Source organism: Gopherus flavomarginatus, chromosome 7 (assembly GCF_025201925.1).
Source record: "Gopherus flavomarginatus isolate rGopFla2 chromosome 7, rGopFla2.mat.asm, whole genome shotgun sequence".
Lineage (NCBI taxonomy): Eukaryota > Metazoa > Chordata > Testudines > Testudinidae > Gopherus > Gopherus flavomarginatus.
Genome location: NC_066623.1, coordinates 4,433,236 through 4,456,039, shown reverse-complemented (window position 1 = coordinate 4,456,039; position 22,804 = coordinate 4,433,236). Strand labels below are relative to the sequence as shown.

The window sequence follows — 22,804 nt, the reverse complement described above, 5'->3', positions numbered from 1 at the left end:
GCCTAAGATAAGGACACCACAACAGAGAAAGAGGGATAATGCACATTGAGTTTCAGCCTTGGCAGTGACACTGATTATCTTCATCTAATGCTATTGAATGCATGCAATGGAAAATCATCACTAGAAGCATAACAATAAGCGAGAAGTTGAAGTGTCACTTCAAACTGTCCATGCACTTAAGAAGGTTCCATTATTCCCATTACTGTAGCGACTATAATTTGCTCATCAAAACACCGATCAACTTGAAAACTAGTTTCTTACTTGCTGGAGTAGGTGTCGTACATGCCAACCTTGCCATCGTCTGTTCCAAAGGCTAAGCAGCCTTCCTTAGTCGGATGCCAGGATAGCTGCAAACAAAATAATAATAAAAGGTCAAACAACCATACAGGCATATGGCTAATTCCTATTCCCTAGCGCAATTTTTCCAGGAATTAACTAGAAAATGTGAGGAAAATCTTGAAATTGAGGAGGTACACCATCTTTAATCAGGGGTTGCTCCAGGCACTAGCACGCCAAGCGCATGCTTGGGGCGGCAAGCCACTGGGGGCATTCTGCTGGTCGCCGTGAGGGCGGCAGGCAGGCTGCCTTTGGCGGCTTGCCTACAGAGGGTCCGCTGGTCCCGCAGCTTCGGCAGACCTTGTAGTGCAGCTTCAAAGGACTCTCCCACGTGCGGGAGGTCCGCCGAAGCCGCGGGACCAGCGGACCCTCCGCAGGCAAACTGCCGAAGGCAGCCTGCCTGCCATGCTTGGGGCGGAAAAATGCCTAAAGCCGCCCCGTCCTTAATAGATCAACCCCTTGCTACCAGGCCCTCCAGCTAGGCACTTACACTGATCTCTTGTTGAGAATATCCACAGCTCCCTCTCCATTTATTGTGGGTTGAGAGAAACTGAGCTGGGGGAATTAGAATGCTCAGAGTAGCAAAAGCCATTTCTACTGAAGACAGATACTGTTGTCTTGCCAGCAGTGACCCTAACACTCGCCACAGAGCAGGAACCTTTCGCTAAGCTGTGGTTGAACTATACCTGCAGTCAACTATGCCTTCACAGCAGGGTGCCAAAGGAAAGCCTAGAGACAGAGCTGGAAGATGAGAATGGGGAAAAACAGGCCAGAAATACAACGCTATATAAATGGATCTTTGTCCGTTTTCCCTACGGGTCACACAGGCACCTGTAGCTGCATCAGTGTCTAGAATTCTGTCTCTAGATATGAAGAAATATGCTGCTTGCAAATAAATCCACACATGGGAGAACCTGGGCAATATACTGGCTTTATGTATCTATTAGGTGGATAAGATATTTTCCAGAAGGGAAGGATAAATGAGTAAGTGTGACAGATATGGGCAATTTCCGGCAATAGACTTGAAAGACAGCATTATATTAAATGTATGTATTACTGTGGGCCAGGATTGTATGCAAACTCTCGGCATGGGGGGAGATGTGACAGATATAAACAGACAAGTATGGACTTTTGGGACAGTAAGTGCGAAGTGGATTTCATGGGGAATCCCAGGGAGATGTTAATTCAAATTCCTCAACTCTGGTTATGCAAAACCCCAGCCTTTTGAAGCTATACCCACAGGAGAGGGTAGTTATCTGCTGATTAGCTGTTACAGAAGGCCAAGATCAAAGGCTCCGAGCTGTATAAAGAAAGGGTTGATTTGCCCAGTTTCTCTTCAGGTTCTGGATCTAAAACAGATGAACTTATAACCACAGGGAAAACCCAGTTATGGGTTTTGATGAACTAAAACCTACCAGAGCCCGAGGTTGGAGCTGGGGATGATCTCTGATAAGCTTTCTAGCCAGTGTGTAGGTCCTTTTCCTGTTGTAATATGTTTTCTCTGGAACAGCTTTTACTTACCAATACATGTGCTTGATTAGAAGGAGCTGTAGGGTAAATTATACCTGCAGGCAACACACTAGTCACAGCCCTTGGAAAGAAAGCAAACCACAGACGCTATTCCTTTTATGCTGTCTAGTTTACTGGGGCTATCCCGGTGTAGGCAGGGAGCTATGCAGCCTTAAAATCTCTAATCAGGAGGGAGTGAGATGTGGGTCTCACCTCAAGAGAGGTGATGGCTAGGAGCCGGAAGCTTAAAGTGGTGTCCTTGCTGAACCACAAAGGGCGAATATACGTGCAATTGCCCTGAACTGTGACGAACAACAGGAAACAAAATGCAAGAGAAAAGAGAACTAGAAGTGCACTCACAGCTGTGACCTTGGATTTGATGCCCTGCCAGAATGTTTTCACATCGTAAGTATTGCTCAGAGACAAGGTGTTCCACACCCGGATCATGCTGTCCCCAACACCTATGGCAAGGCAGCCTGTGTCCACGGGGGAGAAGGCCAGGCTGTAGACAAAGCCCCCGAGAGAAGGCAGAGTCCAGCAGCAATCTAAAGTTGTCAGGTCCCAACACTTTACCTGGAGAAAGTTGGGAAACAAGAAACAGCAAGGCTATGAGTTAGTAATGTAATGGCAATAAAAAGAACATGAGAGCAAGACAGATACCGAAAGGGTCAAATTCAAGACTATACCAAGGATGCCTGGTCCCCCGTTCTGAGGAATACACAACATAGGGACGTCTCTGCATCATGTGCGAATGTACCCATTCATTAAAGGTGAGCAGTCCATATGGATAAGTTAACTCAACCTCACGGCCCTTCTCGAAAAATTGCAGATGTCTTAGCTACTTTAAGAAAGGCACTCATCAAGACAGCACTTCAAAATGATCTGGGCTCTACAAGCCACATATTACAGTGCTACTATATGTGATTTTAACAGGGAAATTGGGTCCTGTTAAAACGAAGAGAGAAATGCATATATAAAAAGAAGAAATGGACATGTCCCACTGTTAAACACTTCGCCTTCAAGCCCAGAGGAAGAGCGAGATTCATCAATCTCATTGTAATAAAAGTCTGAGCTCATAAGTCAACAACATAAACACATATAACCTGGCCCAGCTCGACCCAATTCTTAGAAGCAAAATTTGGGATAGTCAGATTTAGCTGAAGTAAACGGTCTCAGATATTGCTATGCTATTGCAAGATGACAAGTGGTCCTTACATCCCTGTCCATTGAAATGGAAAGAAGTAGCTCTCTCCCGTGTGCCTGCACTGAACATAAATTGAACACAATCCTTGTGTGATTTTGCCCTTCTGAAGAAGATCCCAGAAGCGTCCACTTGCGTTTCCCAGATTGGGTCAAATCCCATAGCAGCAGCTCACCTCTGTGAAAGGAAAGTGCACACTTTACTTTCCTCTGCACAAGAAATAGCTCTATGCATATATGTACATCTGTGTCATACCAAAGTGAGAGTGAGTGTCACAGCTTTCTCCCTCAGGGATCTCATGGACAAACATGTATCATTAGCAGTGATATATAGTTAGATCTTTGGACAAGTCCCAGGAAACACAGAAGTTACAGTCTTATAAAAGTTAACCCACATGATAAGGCCAAAATCCTGTCCCCACACTACTTCCAATATCAGAAGTGCCTTCTTCCCCAGCACACAGGAGGTTTCCTACTCAATGCTTTCTTGGCTAGCAACTAAAATGTCCAAAGCTGTAGAACGTGTCCAAGCTGGTAAAACCTGCTCACCCAAAGCAGCTGGATACAATTTCTGTGGGATGGCCACAGGGCCAGTGAACAGTCAGCCAAATGCGCTCTTTAATAGCGGGGTCAACACCTCCACTTCTTCTCTTCAGAGTGGGCAACTTCAGGGTCATCACCCCTATGGAATCAAGAGATTAATTAGAATCTGGCTACTGAGCACAAGACAGTCCTCTGAGAGGCTGCCAGACCTTGCTAACATGAAGCCTCATACTAAAGCCCCAAGTGCATCCCCATGCGTCCTTTCAACTGATTTTTAACAATTTCCCAGTATGCCAGTATCTATCTCTCCGTTTTTAAAATCTACAATGTACTGTGAGGGTTCCCCAGCGTGGAGTCCTCTGCACTCTAGATTCAATTCTTGGAATCCCTTGAATGATGGTCAGAGCCACCACTCCCCAGAATTGGTCAGGATTTCTTTATTTCCAGTAAGACATGTTCTGTGACGTGGAGGAGGGTGCCCCTTCCGACACTTACTCCAGCCCTGGGTGGCCCAGAAAGCTAAGTATCTAGGCTGACAATAAAACGTGGCATTTGGTACACTAGGAGTAGAGCATACTACAGCACAATGGGGCCCTGATCACATTTGAGCATCTAGACACTACTAACATACAAATGAACCATCACATTGCTGAGCTAGCAGGCTAGTAGACAGAGAGTGGACTTATCATTCTACACGCACTGGCATTATTTGCTCTAGAAAGGTTCACTGGACTTACCTCTGCCTCTAGCGCAGCTCCAGATTCGAATGGTCTGATCTTTGCTTCCTGATGCCAGGTAACAGCCTTTCGTTACAGCTGCCTCCTGCATTAGCTCTCCATTTGGAACCTCGCCTTCTTCCAAAGGGAATATTCAGTGGTGTTGAAATGACAGCATAGCATTTGAAAACGTACAGCACTGTACATATTAACAACTGCAATTACACTGTCCCATGTCAGCTAAAGTTTATTTTCAACTCTTTGGCTGCCTTAGATCAGCTAGTGCATTTTTATTAATGAAATAAGGAACTTATCTGGTTACTAGCTGGATAGCCATATGAACTACAAGATACTTTGAAAGCATCTAACCATTTATTTACCTTGAAGCTCTTCTTGCCGACTGTATAACACTTCTTCGCCAGCCACAGGGCACCACGCCAGAGAGTGAATTTCATCATCATGGCCTCTCAGTCTATGAACAACTTCTCTTTTCCTGCTGATGTCGATTATAACCACCATGCCATCTTTATAGCTAAACACAAACATTTAAATTCATGGAGAAATACTTGGATTCTCAAATAAGCACACAGGGCCAGACTCTCAGCTGGTGTAAACCAGCACAGCTCCACTAACTTCAAAGGAGCTACACCAAATGAAGATTTGGCCTCCGGGGCTGATGGTGTTGAGACACTGGCAGACCAGGTGCCAGCTCATGCCAAGGCCCAGGGCATTACTGAACACTGACAAATGCACAGCTGGAAACCAGTCTGGCTCACCTGTGCGTTAGTAGAGTTAAAACAGATATTAGTGTTATAAGAATGTGTTTAGACTTTATGGAACGTTTGTAGTCTGCTACATGTATTAATCCTACTGATAATATCAGTATCCCATGGTATAAAGTTACATTGAATGTTTGCATTGTAAACCTCTGTAATTGTGTCATTCACCAAAGACGAAAACCAGTATTAATGTAAATTGCTCATCATGTACACAAGATGCCCCACTGAAGACAAATGAGGCATTGTGTAGCATCAGAAGACTGAGATCTTGTTGATTGCATGCCTTATTCCCTCCAGGAAGGTGAGGCCTATGCAGGTGTCATAAACAGATAGTTAAGGGTTAATGTCTCTTTTACCTGTAAAGGGTTAACAAACAGTGAACCTGGAACACCTGACCAGAGGACCAATCAGGAGACAAGATACTTTCAAATCTCAGTGGAGGGAAGTCTTTGTTTGTGTGTTTTCTTTGTCTGTTGTTCTCTCTGGGTTCTGAGAGTAACCAGACGTACCTACAGGCTCTTTAATTTTCTGTTCAAATAGTGAGTACAAGTAGAAAGGCGGTTTAGGCTTTTTAATTGTTTTTTTTATTTGCAAATGTGTATTTTGCTGGAATGTTTTTAATGTGTATTTGTGCTGGGGGGAAGGCTCCTCTCTAGTGTTTATAAGCTGAAAGACCCTGTAACATTTACCATCTAAATTACAGTGTCAACTTTTACTTTTTTTCTTTCTTTTATTAAAAGTTTTTCTTTTAAAGACCTGACTGATTTTTTCCCCTTGTTGAGGCTCAAGGGAACTGAGTCTGTACTCACCAGGGAATTGGTGGGAGACAGGGAGAGAGAAGGGAGGAGGGGGAGGTGGAATCCCTCTGTTTTAGATTCATGGAGCTTGAATCTGAGGGAGGGGGAAAGAGGAGGAGGCAAGGTGCACTCTTGGGGAGGGGGAAAGAGGAGGAGGCAAGGTGCACTCCTCTCTGTTTTTAGATTCAAGGAGTTTGAATCACAGTGATCTTCCAGGGTAACCCAGGGACGGAAAGCTTGGGAGAGGCAATGGTGGGGGAAAGGGTTTACTTTCCTTGTGTAAGATCCAGGAGGTCTGGGTCTTGGAGTCCTCTAAGGTGATTTTAGGGGGACCAGAGTGTACCAGGCACTGCAAGTCCTTGTTGGTGGCAGCAGTACAAGATCTAAGCTGGTAATTAAGCTTAGGGGGATTCATGCTGGTACCCCATCTTTTGGACGCTAAGGTTCAGAGTGGGGATTTATACCATGACAACATGAACTCATCATCAGTTTGGATTCTAGACTGAATTGGATACAAAATCCCTGACAAGGAGAAACTAGGTCTTTATGCTGTCTGGACACTGAGAGGCAAAGATTCCTAAACAAAAGCAAGAGATCCCCATGCTGCTTGGCATGGGTCAGCCCTAAAGGACATACAGAGCCGCTTATTATAGAAGCTTATATTACCTTTTTGAATCTAACTAACTCGTGTGTGTGTGCATGTGCGTGTGTGTTTCCCATTTCAACCTCGTAAATAACTCATTTCTTTTCTTAGTTAATAATTTTTTCAGTTATCTTATTACAGCCCACCCACCCCACTAGGCTTCAGAGGCCAAGTTCCAGCCCAAGCCCGAACATCCACACAGCTATTTTTTGCCTCATAGCATGAGCCTGAGTCTGTAGACCTGTGCTCTGAGACTCACTGCCGCAGGATCCTACTTGTTGTGTAGACAGAAGCCACTATGTCATACACCAGGTCAATCAAATACTTAAAAAACAACTAGAACAAAAAAAAAAAATCCTTTACGCCATACTGGCCAAATCCCCAAATTACTGAAACGTTTGGAAGAATAAACTTAAAACTGCATTACAGGCAAAACACACAATATCTACCATGCAAAATAAAAGGGAGACACAATGTTACTAGTACTTACCCAATGGCCACCAAGTTCTCATGATGCGGGGAACAAGCTAGACAGAATATAGTTCTGGGCTCTGGGAAGAACTGCTGGCTGTCATTTCTGTTATACCAGTAACAAATGACTGTCCCTTTCTCATCACCGGACACAACCAAATCTTTCACACGAGATGACCAATGCAAGGCTGAGATCGTATTCTGAAAAAATAGAATGCAAACTGATCAAGGGTGCCTACTGAAGCCTTGTCTCCAGGCTTCTTCTGTAGGCCCTTTGTCTAAAGGAATAATTTACCAACATATACTAGCAGGAAGCACATGGATAAGTCTGTATAAGCAGCTAGAAGTTAGCAGAAGCAGTAGACCAGAGTTTTCAACCTCTGGTCCGCAGACCCTTTGGGGTCCACAGACTATGTCTAAGATTTCCAAAAGGGTCCATACTTCCATTTGAAAATTTTTAGGGGCTTACAAATGAAAAAAGATTGAAAACCACTGACATCAACTATTGTAGACAACATTGTGAGAGGACGATCCTTTCATGGGGCCACCTCCCCTATAGCCCCACTGTTTGGTTCGCAAGTGTTTTGTTTGATAGGTGGCCAGGAAAGACTCCATGAATCAAACTGGAAGGATATATTGAGTGGGGTCCTGCAGGGATCAGTTCTGGGTCCAGATCTCTTCAGTATCTTCATCAATGATTTAGATAATGGCATAGAGAGTATACTTATAAAGTTTGCGGACAATACCAAGCTGGGAAGGGTTCCAAATGCTTTGGAGGATAGGATTAAAATTCAAAATGAACTGGACAAGCTGGAGAAATGGTCTGAAGTAAACACAATGAAATCAATAAGGACAAATGCAAAGTACTCCACTTAGGAACAACAATCAGTTGCACACATACAAAATGGGAAATGAATGCCTAGGAAGGAGCACTGCAGAAAGGGATCTGGGGGTCATAGTGGATCACAAGCTAATTATGAGTCAACAGTGTAACACTGTTGCAAAAAAAAAAACAAAACATCATTCTGGGATGTATTGGTAGGAGTGTTGTAAGAAAGACACCACAAGTAATTCTTCCTCTCTACTCCACAACTCCAGGCGTAATTTGTAAAGTCAAAATGGGAAAGAACTTAAATACTGGATAACAGACTGCAAATCCCAGTGATAATTAAACTAGGTGAAATTCTAAACAAAAAGTGCTTTCAAACATGCTTGTGGCTATTTCATTACTTCAACTGACTCAGCAGATATTCTAGGCTTCAGCATAACACACAAAGTGATAATCCTGGAATCTTACTACTGTACATACATTTTTTTGAAAATCTACCTAGAAATCAGAATTAGAGACACCTCTTGATTTTGGTTTCAGGTAATTTCACAGGCTGAAGTACAATTACAGACACACCAAAACATATAGCTCTTCTACTGCTTCCAGTGGGAAAAGCAAATGATGTTATTTAAATGAGTTTCTAAACGAATGCAGCTTTCAAAGTTCTGTTCTACACTTTCAATTTGCAAATTATTCCATGGACCTCTGCTGGTTTCCAGCTGTCTGACAGGCAGTGAGAAATTGATACAACTTTGTCTATGCCTAAGAAAAGAAAAGATTTTGGAACCTTGTTTTAGAGCTTTTCCACAGGCAGGGTGATAGGCTACTATACCTGATGCAGCATATGCTCAGTCACAACAGTCAGCGTCTGCGTATCCCAGATTTTCACAGTTCCATCATCAGAGCTGCTGGCACAGAGGTTGCTCTGACCAGGATAGTGACAAAACGTGAAACCAGAAACCCTTTCTGTATGGCCTACAAGTTCCCCTAGGATTGCAAAAGCAAAAGACATACACAAAACAAATGCCAGCTTCAGAAACACAAATGTTTTTCTAAATCGAGATAACAATATTTTTGATACAGCTTCTAAATGTCACAAAAGGCAAAACATCATTCATTGCAACATCCACTGACTACTGCTGCAAAAGCTGTTTAAAGCAGGATGATTATGAGAACACTGCAACAGGTCCCACATTTGTTGGAGAGCTCAGAAGTGGGCAGGTTTCTCAAGCCCGGGTGACAGCCAAGGTGCTTTAAAACAGTCCAGGTATGCCTGCATGATTTAAAAACCCATCCCTGGCCCATGCCAGCTGGCTTGTGGGGTGCGACTATTTAACTGCAGGATAGACGTCAGGAGCCCTAGCTCCCCACGAGGTGGGACCCTTGCTGAGTAACTCCATGTGTGGACACTCTCATTCCGGAATAAACCTGGATTAAGTTAAACGGGAACAAGTTACTCCGGATTAAGAGTGTCCACAAAAAGAGCTAGTCAGAAATACTGACTGCGCGTTAAACTCACACCCTAATGAAACCCAATTTAAGTTTCAAGTGCAGACGGGACCTTAGGGTGCATGCCTCTGTCTCCCACGTGCCACGGCCCCGGGCTCTCCGGAGAGCGGGACGCAGCGGCTGCGCGGCTAGTGCCGGAGCCTCCGGGGGGGAGTAGGTCCATGACGGGGGTGACTCCGAGCTCACCCGCACCCGGGGTCCCCCGCGCCCCTACGGCCCCGGGCTGAGGTGCCCAACGCGCTCGGTCTCCGACCCGGGGTGGATTTGTGCGCGCCGCCCTGCGGCGGCTGAGGGAGCGGGGACCGGGTCCCGCGCGGGGCAGAGCTACCGTGGAAGGCGGGCGCGGCGCCGATCTCCAGCAGGCAGACGCTGTTCCTGGCCCCGAAGCCGAAGAGGCGGCCGGCCCCGCAGGTGTCGCAGCAGCGGCTGCAGTACCAGTTAGGGGAGGCGGGCAGCACCCGCTCCGCCGCCATCTCCCCAGGCAGCGCCCGCAGTCACGCTCGCCTCATCCCCCACCGGGCAGCCGTTACCGGGCGCTGCCGCAAAGCGCCGCTCGCACGCTGCCGCAACACGACCCCTGACCTCCCGGCGCACGACAGCCTGCTCGGGGCCACTGGCGGCGCTGCGCATGCGTGGAGAGCAGCTGCTGTAAAGCGAGCCGCAGAAGATGGCGGCGCAGGTGGTCACCGGAGCTGGTGAGTCTGAGGGGATGTGAGACGGGGATGGGGGGAGACGTTTGTCCGCCACTTCCTCACTAACTCCCCGCTTCGCCGTTGTAGGGGCCGCCTGGGCGCGGAACCTTCTCAGCTGGGCCCGGCCGGAGAGGTAAGTCTGACGCCCCCCACCCCTTCTCTCTGAAGGCTGGTTCGGAACTCCCGGGCTGAGCTCTGCCCCTGGGGGTGGGGGACGTGTGTGCTGGGGGGCGGGGGGGCGGTCCCGCTGGTGGGGGGAGCGTGCGTGCTGGGTGGGGGGGGGCGGTCCCGCTGGTGGGGGGAGCGTGCGTGCGTGCTGGGTGGGGGGGGGCGGTCCCGCTGGTGGGGGGAGCGTGCGTGCTGGGTGGGGGGGGGCGGTCCCGCTGGTGGGGGGAGCGTGCGTGCTGGGTGGGGGGGGGCGGTCCCGCTGGTGGGGGGAGCGTGCGTGCTGGGTGGGGGGGGGCGGTCCCGCTGGTGGGGGGAGCGTGCGTGCTGGGTGGGGGGGGGCGGTCCCGCTGGTGGGGGGAGCGTGCGTGCTGGGTGGGGGGGGGCGGTCCCGCTGGTGGGGGGAGCGTGCGTGCTGGGTGGGGGGGGGGGCGGTCCCGCTGGTGGGGGGAGCGTGCGTGCTGGGTGGGGGGGGGGGGCGGTCCCGCTGGTGGGGGGAGCGTGCGTGCTGGGTGGGGGGGGGCGGTCCCGCTGGTGGGGGGAGCGTGCGTGCTGGGTGGGGGGGGGACGGTCCCGCTGGTGGGGGGAGCGTGCGTGCTGGGTGGGGGGGGGACGGTCCCGCTGGTGGGGGGAGCGTGCGTGCTGGGTGGGGGGGGGGACGGTCCCGCTGGGGGGCGTTGGAGGCGGTCCCGCTGGGGGGGCGGCCCGGGTTGGGTTTTGTCTTGTGGCTCAGACCTCAGCCCCAATACCTTAGATCCATTCATTCAAATGGAAAAACCTTGTAACCCAACATAGAATAAGTTTCCTGACTGATTTGGTCACGTGTGGTGTTCATACCGTTATTTCCCATCCTCGTTTGTCAGTTGATACATAGCAATTCCTGCAGTATTCATAATGGTACTAGTAGCTGAAAGTCTGTGCTTTCACAACGAAATTTGTAAATTCATGTGTATAAAAGAAAAACAAAAATGGCCAAAAAGTTAAAAAAATGGATGGTAGCAGACTGTGAAACTCAGTGATGATTTAACCTAGTGATGCTCTAAACAAAAAGAGCTCTGAACTATGCTTGTGGCTTGTTAGTCACTTCACACTGACTCAACAGATGTTCTAGGTTTCAGAGACAGACTGACAATCTTGGAATATTATTATATAGATTACGTATCAGCTCAATTTCTGTTACAGTATATTCATGTTTCTCCTCTTACTCCTCCCTTCTCTGCCTGGCTTGCAATATAATCCCCTTTCTCCTTCTCTCCAGAATGGTCTTTGGGGAGTAGCACAAGATCGCGTTGCTTATCTTACATTGTATTAATCCCTCTGCTGATTATGAAGACACTATTTATTTTTCTGAAGGAGTACCTTTATTTCATCTGATATATATCAAAAGATTGAGACTCTGTCTTACTAGTTTATAAAAAGTTTTAAATGCTTTTCCAGTGTTGTACTCTTCAGTGTTACCATGACTCGTGGGTGGTGAGACAAATTAAAAATTTTTGGTTCTCTTCTGACAAAAATATGTAGAAGTAATGTTTTGGAAATGGCTAGAGTCAGAGTAAAAGAAAACAAAATATCTTGGGGAAAATGTCTTTTTAATGTATAACAAAATGTTAAATCTAAGCACTTGGATAAGAGCTTTTGTTGGTGGTGTATTTTCTTACCTCTTCAGTCTTGCTTTCAGTGACTGTACAAACTGTTTTCCTGGTTGTGAACCTTGTTCCTAAATGGTGCTCATAGTGCTTATTCTGCTTGAGTCATACAAATTTCTTCTTCAGATGTAACTGCTTAGGTATTGCTATACTGATGAAGCCTATAATAGTTTCACTTAAGACTCTAGGATAGATTTGAAAAGTAATTCTGCTTAAAGTGTTACATGACAGTAAATCATCCAGAGATTTAAATACTGTTTATCTTAAGGAATAAGCATGTTGATTAAAATCTCCTAAGACAGCGTATTAGGTAGTCATGCAGTCTAAAAAAAATAACAATCTTGTCTGCTTCCCTTTTTATTCTTGCAATTAGCTTCTCGTTTTCCAGTTTCCATACTGTGGGCTCAACTTCAGTCCCAATGTTCAACAGGGATGGCTGTAAAATATCATTCTGTTGTTTGGCCAGCAGGGGACACCTTTTTACTTAAGAATATTTCTGTCTGGTTCTTAGTTTAGGAAATAACTGATAAACCACAGAAATTTCTCTCTGTAAAATACACATTAGTCTCATTTTGCCTTGTGAACCATCTGATAAAATTTGGCTTCACTGTGTTTTGAAAGTAATTTTAGAATAGTAGCTTTCATTTCAAATTCAGTAGGAAGCACACTTTTTGCTATTAAATTTTACTTTACAACTTCTGGTTCTAAATCAGTAGTCAGCTGTTGAAACGGGCAGAACATTATTACTGCTATAAGGTCAATAGCCAAAAAGCCAATAAGTGGGCAAGAATTAATTAAGTTGCAGAAGTTTAGTGTCTCCTTGCCAGATGATACGATTCTTTCAGATGAGTTCATTTTTATATATAGGGACAAATGAATGGATTAAGTCTTTAAATCTGGAATGAGGTGTACTGGCTGTGTTATTGACCAGGACTGAGTTACTTTGGCAGCATTGATGGGCACTTAAGTTTGGAAAAGCTGTAGAGGAGGGTTCACTGCTCATCTCAGTGAGTCCCAGATTTCTCATATGCACAGGAGAAATGCCCTTGACATAAAGGCATATCTCTTATAACTTTCTTTTGCCAGTTGCCCATGTTAAATATGCATGTAAGTTTACCAAACTAACATTTTTCTTTGCTGTTTAAACTCATCTGGTACATTCAGATGTTTCAGTGACTTAGCCTACAGTCGGTTTCAGTTATCTGCTGCTGGACCTGTGCAGTGTGAGCCTATCTAAACGATTACAATATCGTTTCTTGCAGGTTACTAGCATCTTGCAGTATTTCTCTTCTGTCAAATATCCAAACAAGAACATATCTGCAGAATGCTGGGAGATGGGAGAAGAAGAACAGAATAGTTTACCCTCCACAGCTGCCAGGAGAGCCTCGAAGACCAGCAGTAAGAATTCACCTGTGAAATCTCTCTCTGCCTACTTATATGTAGCAAATAGTTGCTTCCAAACAGACTGCTGCCTATCTCTGGCTAATTCCACAAGGCAATTACATATGATAACTAGTTAGCAGACTCAGTCCAAGATTTGGGTATTTTTGGCATCTCTTATTCATAACTGTATGAGCAAAGGAGGTTCATTTAATCTTAGAATTTAGAGATGGGAAAGAGCAACTGAATCTTCAGATCTCAGCTTGGACCTCTGTTATTGTTTAGTTTGATTGGTCAACTAATGTATGTGTTTTGCATAATACAAAGCTACAAATTAAATAAGCCTTATATTATTGGTCACTCTGCCAAACTAATTAAATGCTGAGCCTTGAACTGACTGAGGAAAGCAACATGAGAATCCTTTCTCTAATTATTTCCTTAATATATCCTTCCTCTGCTGCCCAGTTAAGATAGTGTGGGAAAAACTAGCTTAATTATGTGCATGCTGAGTCAAATTCACTTGGTAAAAAAATAGAATGTTTTATGTAATTGAGTTCACGTAATAGGCTTATTTTTCAAGATTGGAAATTTAATTGTGATTATTCTTACCTTGCTTCCTTTGGCCACTGAAGAGCTGGAAATCAGAGTGGATAAAAATAAATGATTTTAAAAAAATATGAACAAAATTGGAAATTTTTTATTTAAATAGGATTTTTTTGATAAAATGCTTTTTTTGAGGGGAAAAAATCCCATCCAAAGGTAGATACATTATAGCTCAAAGAGATCTCATCATGGAATAGGGATTATAAATTCTCATTCTATAGTATGAGACTATATTCATGTCATGTTTAAGAAGAGTTTTGTAAATGAGTTCCAATAGTTGATGGATTAGGGGCCCAATCTTATGGGATTCCAGGGGTTTCTGTATAGATTATTTAGGTTAATCTTTCTATCTACCCAGTGGAACTCAGTGCGGAAGATACCATCAGAGATGCTTAGCTCTGCAGTTCTCAGACTGGATTTGTGTCTCCAGAGATATGCTTGTTAACAGCAAAATTGTTTTAATAAATACATACATAATATAGAGAGGTGAGAAATAACAGACCTCAACCCTATTGTCCCTCTTCGAATTTGTGTACACAGTCAGTCCCTTACCTCTCCCAAAGTGCAAGGTTTCAAAAAATTCAATGAGTAGAAGACTGTTGGGGGCGGAATAGATCTGGACAAGGAGAAGAAGTCTGGAGATAAATGTGAGAAGGGAGGGACAGGCAGCAGAAACAAAAATGAAACTGTTTGAGCTGCATATTCCAGAAGTCCTGAGGTCTTTGAGTGTAGCCTTCATTGATTTGAGATCTACCATACCATTCTCTCACTAGAAGGGAAAACCTATAGTGGTAGCAGGCCGTAAAAGAGACCCATTCAAGAAATCTGTTTGCTGATGGTGTTTTAAAGAAAGTCACACCAGTGAACTGGTGGAAGTCACTTAAGCACTTGGTTTCAATGACTGTTGAAGTGATGATCTCACTTTTAACAGCAGTAGCTTCTGCCGGTGTAGAAAGTCCAAAAGGAAGAAAATATTCTAATTCATTCCAAAATGAGAAATCGTTTGGGACCTGAAAAAGCAGGAAAGCTTGTTTTTCTTTTCTGGATTATGAACAAACAGGAAAATGAAGGTGAAGATGACTGAGTTAAATTTTAATTTTTTAAAAAATATTTCATTTAACCATTTTAGTTAAAAACAATTTTAACAAAAATAAACCTGATTTAAAAAACTTCAATGTTTAATTGTATTCAAAAAATCATATGTTTGCTGTTGAACCAAAAAATCCAGAATACATAATGTTATTTTATTTAAATAAAACAATTTAAATGTCTATCTAGTGAAGTTCTCCTCCTAATAAAGCATGACAAAAAAATCCTCCAAATATTAATGATTAACCCAGGGGTAGGCAACCTATGGCACGCATGCCGAAGGCAGCACGCTAGCTGATTTTCAGTGGCACTCACACTGTCCAGGTCCTGGCCATTGGTCCAGGGGGCTCTGCCTTTTAATTTAATTTTAAGTTAAACTTCTTAAACACCTTTATTTACTTTACATAATAATAATTGGAGATATACCCATCTCCTAGAACTAGAAGGGACCTTGAAAGGTCATTGAGTCCAGCCCCTTGCCTTCACTAGCAGGACCAAGTACTGATTTTTGCCCCAGATCCCTAAGTGACCCCTCAAGGACTGAACTCACAACCCTGAGTTTAGCAGGCCAATGCTCAAACCACTGAGCTATCCCTTCCCTCGCTCCCCCCCCCCACCCTGTTGCAACAATAGTTTAATTTATATTATAGACTTATAGAAAGAGACCTGCTAAAAACATTCAAATGTATTACCAGCACGCAAAACCTTAAATCAGAGTGAATAAATGAAGGCTTGGCACACCACTTCTGAAAGGTTGACAACTCCTGGATTAACCTATTAAATTGGAGATAGTTCACCTCCCAATGACTTCATAAATATCTGCTTCAATTACCTTTGGTAAATGAAATAACCAATCATTCATTTTCTGATATAGCTGTAAAAAGAATCTGAAAAGTTTTCAAAATAAATCACTTTAAAAATGTATTGTGTGTACCTTCTAAAAATGAAACCTGCATCTATCTATGAGCCGTGAAGAATATGTATTAAAGTTAGAACAACCAACAATAATGCACTTTTATGTAGAAATTCATGATTAAATCAAGTCTTCCTGACTAGTGATTTAAATCATGATTTAAATCAATTTGATTAAAATCAAATCCACCATGTTGGAAATGTAGTTAGATATGCTACTGCTAGAGTTTTTTCTGTCAGCTTGTGTTTTATGTGGAACTAGATAAACTAAATATTGAAAGACTGGGCATTGGAGGAAGGAGTAGTGCTACTTTTAAGATCTCAAAAGAATAGTAGATGTACTTTTTTAAAAAAAAAAAACCACTTTATTTTGTGTGGGACATGAGCCTTTGATCTTAAGCCTTAAGAATATGTGCAGTGAGTAATGAAATGAATGAAACTTTAATTAAAGAATGTCCCTTTAAAATTTTGCACTGATGTCTTAAATTCTACTTGCTGTTTCTAGCCTTTGCTGGTACAGCAGCGGTGCCCAAATGGCTCTTCGGAGGCAGCTTTTCTTAACAATCACTGATTGAGAAACCATCCTGCTTCTGAAGAGTTAATTATAGCACCAGCATGTAGAAGCATTAATAACATGCTTTGACCAGATACGAATGACGTTTGGCTTGCCTTGATCTTGTATAATTATTTTTTGTTCTCGAGACATTATGAACATTCCACCTTCTCACTTTTACAGCCAAATCACCAGTATTATAGCTTTAAAAAAAATTCCTTTTTCCTAGGAAATATTCCACTGTCGAAGGGACATAAAATACAGTAAGGATAAGATGTGGTATTTGGCAAAACTGGTAAGAGAAAACTTGAACTTTGTGCAATGTACTTGGTAAGAAAGTGTAAATTTTTTTTAATTCCTATATTTTTAATTTATTGCTTTGGATAAGCAGAAACCTGAATCAGCAAGTTTGTTCAGCTTTTGCATTGTAAAATCTCTGGAAAAACTCTTCTCATGCTTTTGTATAAGTTTGCTCATCGAGTGCAGATTAACATTTTGCATTTCTGTAGAGTCAACTAACCGCTGTTCAGCAGCAAATGGTGGTAGGAATTTTGGTCAAGGACCATTATTCCCTTATGAAAAATTGTATGGCAATTGGCTTCTGCACTAAAGACTTTTTTTGTGTGGTGGCTGGGATTGGAGGGCTAAAATCTTTGAATTACAATATCAGCATTCTTCCTGGCACTGCAATCTTAAATAACATTTTTTTTTCCTCTTTTTGTTCAGAAGGGTTTAATTTTTCTGTAAACTTTTCCTAATTTCAGGTAAAAGGAATGTCAATTGATCAGGCTCTTGCTCAGCTGGAATTCAGTGACAAGAAGGGGGCAAAGGTGATCAAAGAGGTATATCGTGCAATTCTTCAGCAGTTCGGTGTCCAAACAGACTTTTCAAACTCATACCTGTATCAGAGTTTCCAGAGACGTTCCACTGAGCCCATCTGGAATATTTTGATCCAATTTTATTGGTTACAGTAATTAATTTATTCTGCTCTAATTTGTCCAGGCATTAATGACCTCTGCATACAATATTTTAGTAACTAGTGGTAATACAGTGCATATAAGTGTTCTCTGTTCATAATGACGAGCCTTCAAAAACATTTAAACTCATGTCTCTGAGCTTATATCTTAAAACATGTTTTGAATTTATAAATTGTAGGTTACAAGAAGGGAGAACAGCTGAGTCTTGTATGAAAATCTCTGTTGTGTTTGTTACAAATGTCATAGGCCTCTTAAATAGGTGACCCACTTGCTCACTAGGGGAGGCATCAGTTTTCAGTACAAAAATACTGAAGTAAAGCATTTCCCTTTTCACCTTGAAATAGTGAGCTGCAGCAAGTAATCCTGCATAACCTCAGAAATTGCATTTCTAGTCTACAGTGGGACACTTCATGAAGATGAATATAAGAATAGCCATATTGGGTCAAATCAATGGTCTGTCTAGTCCAGTATCCTGTCTTCAGGCAGTGGCCAGTGACAGGTGTTTAGAGGCAATGAACAGAATAGGGCAATTTTCAAGTGATCCAACCCTGTCTGTCACCCACTCCTTCTGGCAGTTAAAGACTTGGGACACCCGGAGCATCGGGTTGCATCTCAGGTCTATCAATGGCTCTTAGCCAGGATGATCAATCTTCCATGAACTTATCAAATTCTTTTTTGAACCCAGTTATAGCTTTGGCCTTCACAACTTCTCCTGGAAGTTGACTATGTGTTGTGTGAAGAAGTACTTTCTTCTGTTTGTTTTAAATCTGCTGTCTATTAATTTCATTAGGTGATCTCTGGTTCTTGTGTTGTGTGAAGGGGTGTTAAAAAAGAGGGGCAGGCAGGATTTAAAGCTGGCACTTGGTGAAAAAAACTAGAATGAGTGCAGAAAATAAATCTTCAAATCCTTATCTCCATTTAGCATAAAAGTTGGTCACCATCAGTTTGTGCCCCAAATTTAACATCCTTCTAAATTGTTACTTCTAGGGAAAGTGCACAATATTGTAAATATTTAAGTGTTTTTGTGAATCTCTGAAGCCCAGTCTTTTTAAACATTGTAGCCCCTTTTGAAAATGAGATCAAGGCTCCTAAAGCAGTTAGGCTTTGCAGCACTGAGTAGTGCAATGCCTAAGTACCTTTAAAAAAAAAAACTGGGCTTAAATCACTAAGAACTCTTAAATGCTTTTGTGGGCCCCGTATGTTACATCATGCTACAGAGAGGGTTGTTGCTAATGTGTGATCATCCTACTAGTAACAGCATTAGAATGGACAGTGAGAAAGTATCCCATGAAGCAATCTTTAACGTTTAAATTAAATTCCAAACTTTATATCTAAATTTCTTACTGATCTTTCCCATTTAGCTAAAATACTTCTGTGTTTAATTTGTCAAAACTGAATCGGCATCCAAATATGTAGAAAAAGAACCCCCTTCTAGAGTACAGGTCAAATTCATCTGCCATAAGCATGGGCAACTCCACTGATGCTAATGGAGATGACCACTTCCACCAGTGATGAGTTTAGCCCTACATCTGCACCTATATCATAGCTACACCATAGACCATCCCTGCCATTTTCAAAGCTTCTCTGAAAGAGAGAAATAGGCCTCCCTGCTTGTAGACTCATCCTTTTAGAATCAATTTCTACTACTAAATTTAAAAATGAAAACAATTACAGGTGTCTTTACGGAGATGAGAAATTGCATTGCTGTAATTCATGTTCAACATTTTTCTTTCACTATAGGTTCTTCTGGAAGCTCAAGAAATGGCAGTGAGAAAACACAATGTAGAATTCAAATCAAATTTACACATAGGTAAAACTTTTCTTATTTCTTAAATTTTTTTAAAATTGCTTCTGCCACCAGGGGGCGGGCAGAGCAACTGCTGCTGGAGCCTAGAGGAGCACTCAGTGACTGCTCTGGCAAGAGGTACTGGCGGCTTCCCCCTCCCGCATCCTGCCTCACTCAACTCTTCTCCCCCCTGTCCTGCCCCACTCACCACCTGCCCCAGCTCCCAGGGGGTGTGGACTGGGTAAGGAGGGGGTGATTGAAAAAATGTGGGAACCGCTCTGCTACAGGGTTGCGGCCTACTCCAGATGCAGTCCTCCTGCCTCAGGCTCCAGTTAGCTACTGACCATGCTCTGCTCTGAGGTTCTTTTTATATGGGCCTGATGGACTCTTTGGAGCCTATATATGGGCCTATCTGCTGTGCAACGAAGGTCACTTTAAGGTAACATGAGGAAGATCCGATGACATTCCCTCTATGAGTGCATGGTTGGGTGTTCAAATAATGAAAATATCAGGTAAATACATTGAGTGCTGTGGGCAGTGGAGATTCGACAAAATGGAATCTAAGTCTCCACTAAGAATGGAGGAGGCAGGAATCTGTTACCTTATGTTAATTGTTACTAATGAGAAGTTGGAGCAGTCATTAAAGGGACACTGTAAAACCTGGTAGGCCCCAAAATTAGCTTCTCTTTTTTTGGTGTTTTCATTCACTTTGTGCAAAGTGAATAAATTACGTGTGCATGCTTTTTATAATCGACATTAGTGGTCTTAAAGAATTCTCTCAGTCATGAGCTACTCTTTATTTCATGCATAATGAATTGTTATAATGGAAAAAAATGTCTGGAGGGAAAGGAATTTGAGGGTGCTTATAAAAAATACACTTCCCCTCCCAATGTCCAGTTAAAGGTTCCAGTAGCTCCCTCACACTCTGAGACTCTCTCATTTCTTTTCTTTTCCTCTTCTAGCTGACTCCTTTTCTGGAAAAGGCCACTATCTGAAGCGGATTCGCTACCATGGCCGAGGCATGTTTGGTATCATGGAGAAAGTCAAATGCCATTACTTTGTGAAGCTGGTAGAAGGCCCACCTCCCCCTCCAGAAGCACCAAAGACTGGATTTGACCAAGCTAAGGAATATGTGCAGCAGCTCCGAAACAGAACCATTATTCATACACTATGACACACTAATCCAGCTATATGTATATTTTCTTCATAGTTTGAAAATGTGTAAATAAAAATAAGATTGTAAGACAGTTGGCATTGTTTGATTCTCAGTTTGCTGTTGGCTTATGGAAGATCCACTGCATGATGCATGGGGGATCCTAAGCTTATTTTTACTATTTGATTATAGCACCAGAGATGTAACACTTGGAAACGCAGCGAGCATCCCTTCTCCTGAGAAGTTTGCAGTCACACAATGATACTTCCTTTAAACTTGTTTTTGGTATCTCTTACTAATTTTTCTCAGTCTTCAAATTGCCAATTCTGTTCTCTGAATTATGCTGAAAATGGAAGAATTAAGTTAGAAAATTCAGTTGTCCTTAAATTATCCAAGGACCTTGTATAGTAGCTGTTTTTGGCTCTCATTCTGCAAGTACATCTGCAGGAGTGCAAGGAACTGCTGGTGCAGATCTGGTTGTGGGCTCAGGGCCTTAATTAGTAAAATGTACATAAAGTCTTTAGCTGGCATAGGTACAACAATGTGACTAAAGTGTAGAGACAGAATCTGATGAGCTCATAATTTCAGTCTCAGATCTTCCATTTTCTTTACATTTAATATTAACCTCTTCATTTAGTGCTGGTCTATCATAGCAGCTTCTGACACACAGGAAAGCTCTGTAGAGGATAGTCTCAACTATGCACCTTAAGTGCTAGGCTGACTTTGTGGATTGTTGGGTGTCCCTTACTCTGACGCATCTTTGACATTTCCTAAGCACATCTTTAAGATCATTGATGGGATCGTTGTCCCTTCAGTTGTACTGGAAGCTTATGGCCCTGTAAATAATGACCTCTGTCATTAAGTCTCCGAAAGAGATCAGAAAAGGGGGAATGTTGAGATACTTAATCCAGGAGTTCTCTGACAGGGAACTGCGGTTTCATTAGTGCCTCATACACATTATAGAAAGAAGGGATATGATTTTTAAAGCCTGTTTCAGATTAGCTGCCACTGAGTAAAAAATTAAGTCAAACTTCAGCTTGGGAGCTTTAAATTAAGTCAGTAGGTGGCACTGTCTAGTTTGTGAGTGGTAGGATGGCGCTGAAAACTTGTACTATGTTAAAGCTCATTCTTTGGCCGTCATGATGATATTAACTGATACATGCACAGAATTCCAGCTGATCTCACTGGAAGCTTTGTATTGGTAGCAAGAGTACAACATGGAACAAAGTTTTTGTGCTTTGTTAGTCACTAGGAGGAAACTAGTTTTTATATACCATGCTTGAGACCAAATAGTGCCTTTGAGAGTTTTTTGTGATACTAAGGCAAATGAAATGCTCTGACTCTAATGGGGAATGATTTATTATATTATGCAATCCAAAGGGTGGTTGTGCTTTATAGATGGATACCTCCTCCCTACCAGGCAATAGAAGTTTCTCCTCACTACCTGATGCTTTGAACATGAGAGACCAAATACAGTGTTAGTTTCTATGGAGCTTAAGGTTCAATACCTTAACATGAGTCCGGGATGGGGAGAATGATCTGTAGCATGTCATCCACAAATGTCTAGATTCCAGACCTTCTTTCGACCTCTGGAAGCTACCCATTGTGAGTGAAATGGAAGAGATTCATTTTCAGTTCTTATACTGCACCCATCATACTAGATTCTTCCCCTGCCTGGCTTAAGTTTCTATAACAATTGGAAGATAAAGATTGCTATGAGGATACAAACAAGCTGCATCTTTTTATACAACTCCTGGGTAAGTTATTTTTTTATAATCTTAAATATCTCAATCTAAAGCATAGCATCCTTCTGTCATGAGGTGTGGTACATAACATCTGTCTTGGGTGCTAAAACTTGGGCAATACATGGTACTAGCTATTCTGAAGGAATGGGAGATGTATTCCCAAACCAGTACCATCAATGAGTGCTTATTTGTCTACTGGCTAATGCTGTCTTGAATTCATGCAATAGGAGCAGCATATCTGTGAAACGGGTCACTCGCCTAGTGAGTGCCTCCTAATGGCTGGGTGTGGTATTGCAGGCCTTTCCTCCTCCTCCTCCCCTCAACCCCGGTAAGCAGTCAACCTCGCTTGATGGCTCTTCTTTAGTTGAGCCACTTAATCAAAAATAGACAAACTCCTTCCTGGGTAGAAAAGAGTCCAATGCTCTGCCTGACCCTTCACCTAGGCTTCCCAACAGAGCCATATCCTCTTCTCAGGGCTTAGGCCACTTTGCTAGTAGGACAGCAGATGGGAGACCTGGGCCCATCACTACTCTGGGTCCCAACTCAGGGGTCTCTGCACACAACAGCCGTGTACTGCTTCCTTCAGTTTGCTGTTGCTATTCCCGTGTAACCCCTTACTCTTCACCCTGACTTCAGGGCTGAAGTTCTCAAGTCCTCTTCCTTGCTGAATGCAAGTATCACTAGAACCCATCTTCTGGTTCTCTTGTGCTCCTGTGACCAGCAACAACCCCCCTTCCATGCTCTGGTCCCAGACAGGAACTGATCTAGTCA

General features: G+C 43.0%; 2 protein-coding genes across 3 annotated transcripts in view; one reads left to right on the top strand and one right to left on the bottom strand.

The window, feature by feature from the left end:
• GEMIN5 (gem nuclear organelle associated protein 5) overlaps nucleotides 1–9,855 on the bottom strand; it is a 33,062-nt gene extending 23,207 nt beyond the window's left edge. Inside the window, exons 1-9 of one of the 2 annotated variants that reach the window (XM_050961276.1) lie at nucleotides 9,661–9,855; nucleotides 8,656–8,810; nucleotides 7,014–7,195; nucleotides 4,685–4,836; nucleotides 4,326–4,439; nucleotides 3,595–3,727; nucleotides 3,061–3,223; nucleotides 2,206–2,418; nucleotides 262–347 (exon numbers count right to left, since the gene is read on the bottom strand). In XM_050961276.1, coding sequence (XP_050817233.1) covers nucleotides 262–347; nucleotides 2,206–2,418; nucleotides 3,061–3,223; nucleotides 3,595–3,727; nucleotides 4,326–4,439; nucleotides 4,685–4,836; nucleotides 7,014–7,195; nucleotides 8,656–8,810; nucleotides 9,661–9,805 — 1,343 coding nt within the window. In that variant the 5' untranslated portion in view covers nucleotides 9,806–9,855. Of the gene's footprint in view, nucleotides 1–261; nucleotides 348–2,205; nucleotides 2,419–3,060; nucleotides 3,224–3,594; nucleotides 3,728–4,325; nucleotides 4,443–4,684; nucleotides 4,837–7,013; nucleotides 7,196–8,655; nucleotides 8,811–9,660 lie in introns of both variants that reach the window. The other variant, XM_050961278.1, reaches the window with a different exon arrangement.
• Nucleotides 9,856–9,948: 93 nt separating this feature from the next.
• On the top strand, nucleotides 9,949–20,382 carry MRPL22 (mitochondrial ribosomal protein L22). The gene is made up of 7 exons (XM_050961339.1): nucleotides 9,949–10,027; nucleotides 10,112–10,157; nucleotides 13,098–13,233; nucleotides 16,602–16,667; nucleotides 17,137–17,214; nucleotides 19,090–19,159; nucleotides 20,098–20,382. Exons 1-7 carry the CDS (start codon nucleotides 10,000–10,002, stop codon nucleotides 20,307–20,309), a joined length of 636 nt encoding a protein of 211 aa, XP_050817296.1. The 5' UTR covers nucleotides 9,949–9,999; the 3' UTR covers nucleotides 20,310–20,382.
• The last annotated feature ends 2,422 nt before the right edge of the window (nucleotides 20,383–22,804 follow it).

What these genes read in the sequence shown, in the direction of transcription:
- MRPL22 (XM_050961339.1), top strand. Translation starts at nt 10,000, where the DNA reads ATGGCGGCGCAGGTGGTCACCGGAGCTG. An exon ending in AGCTGGGCCCGGCCGGAGAG is followed by an intron (nt 10,158 to 13,097) that starts GTAAGTCTGACG and finishes CGTTTCTTGCAG; the next exon opens with GTTACTAGCATCTTGCAGTA. An exon ending in CAAATCAAATTTACACATAG is followed by an intron (nt 19,160 to 20,097) that starts GTAAAACTTTTC and finishes TTCCTCTTCTAG; the next exon opens with CTGACTCCTTTTCTGGAAAA.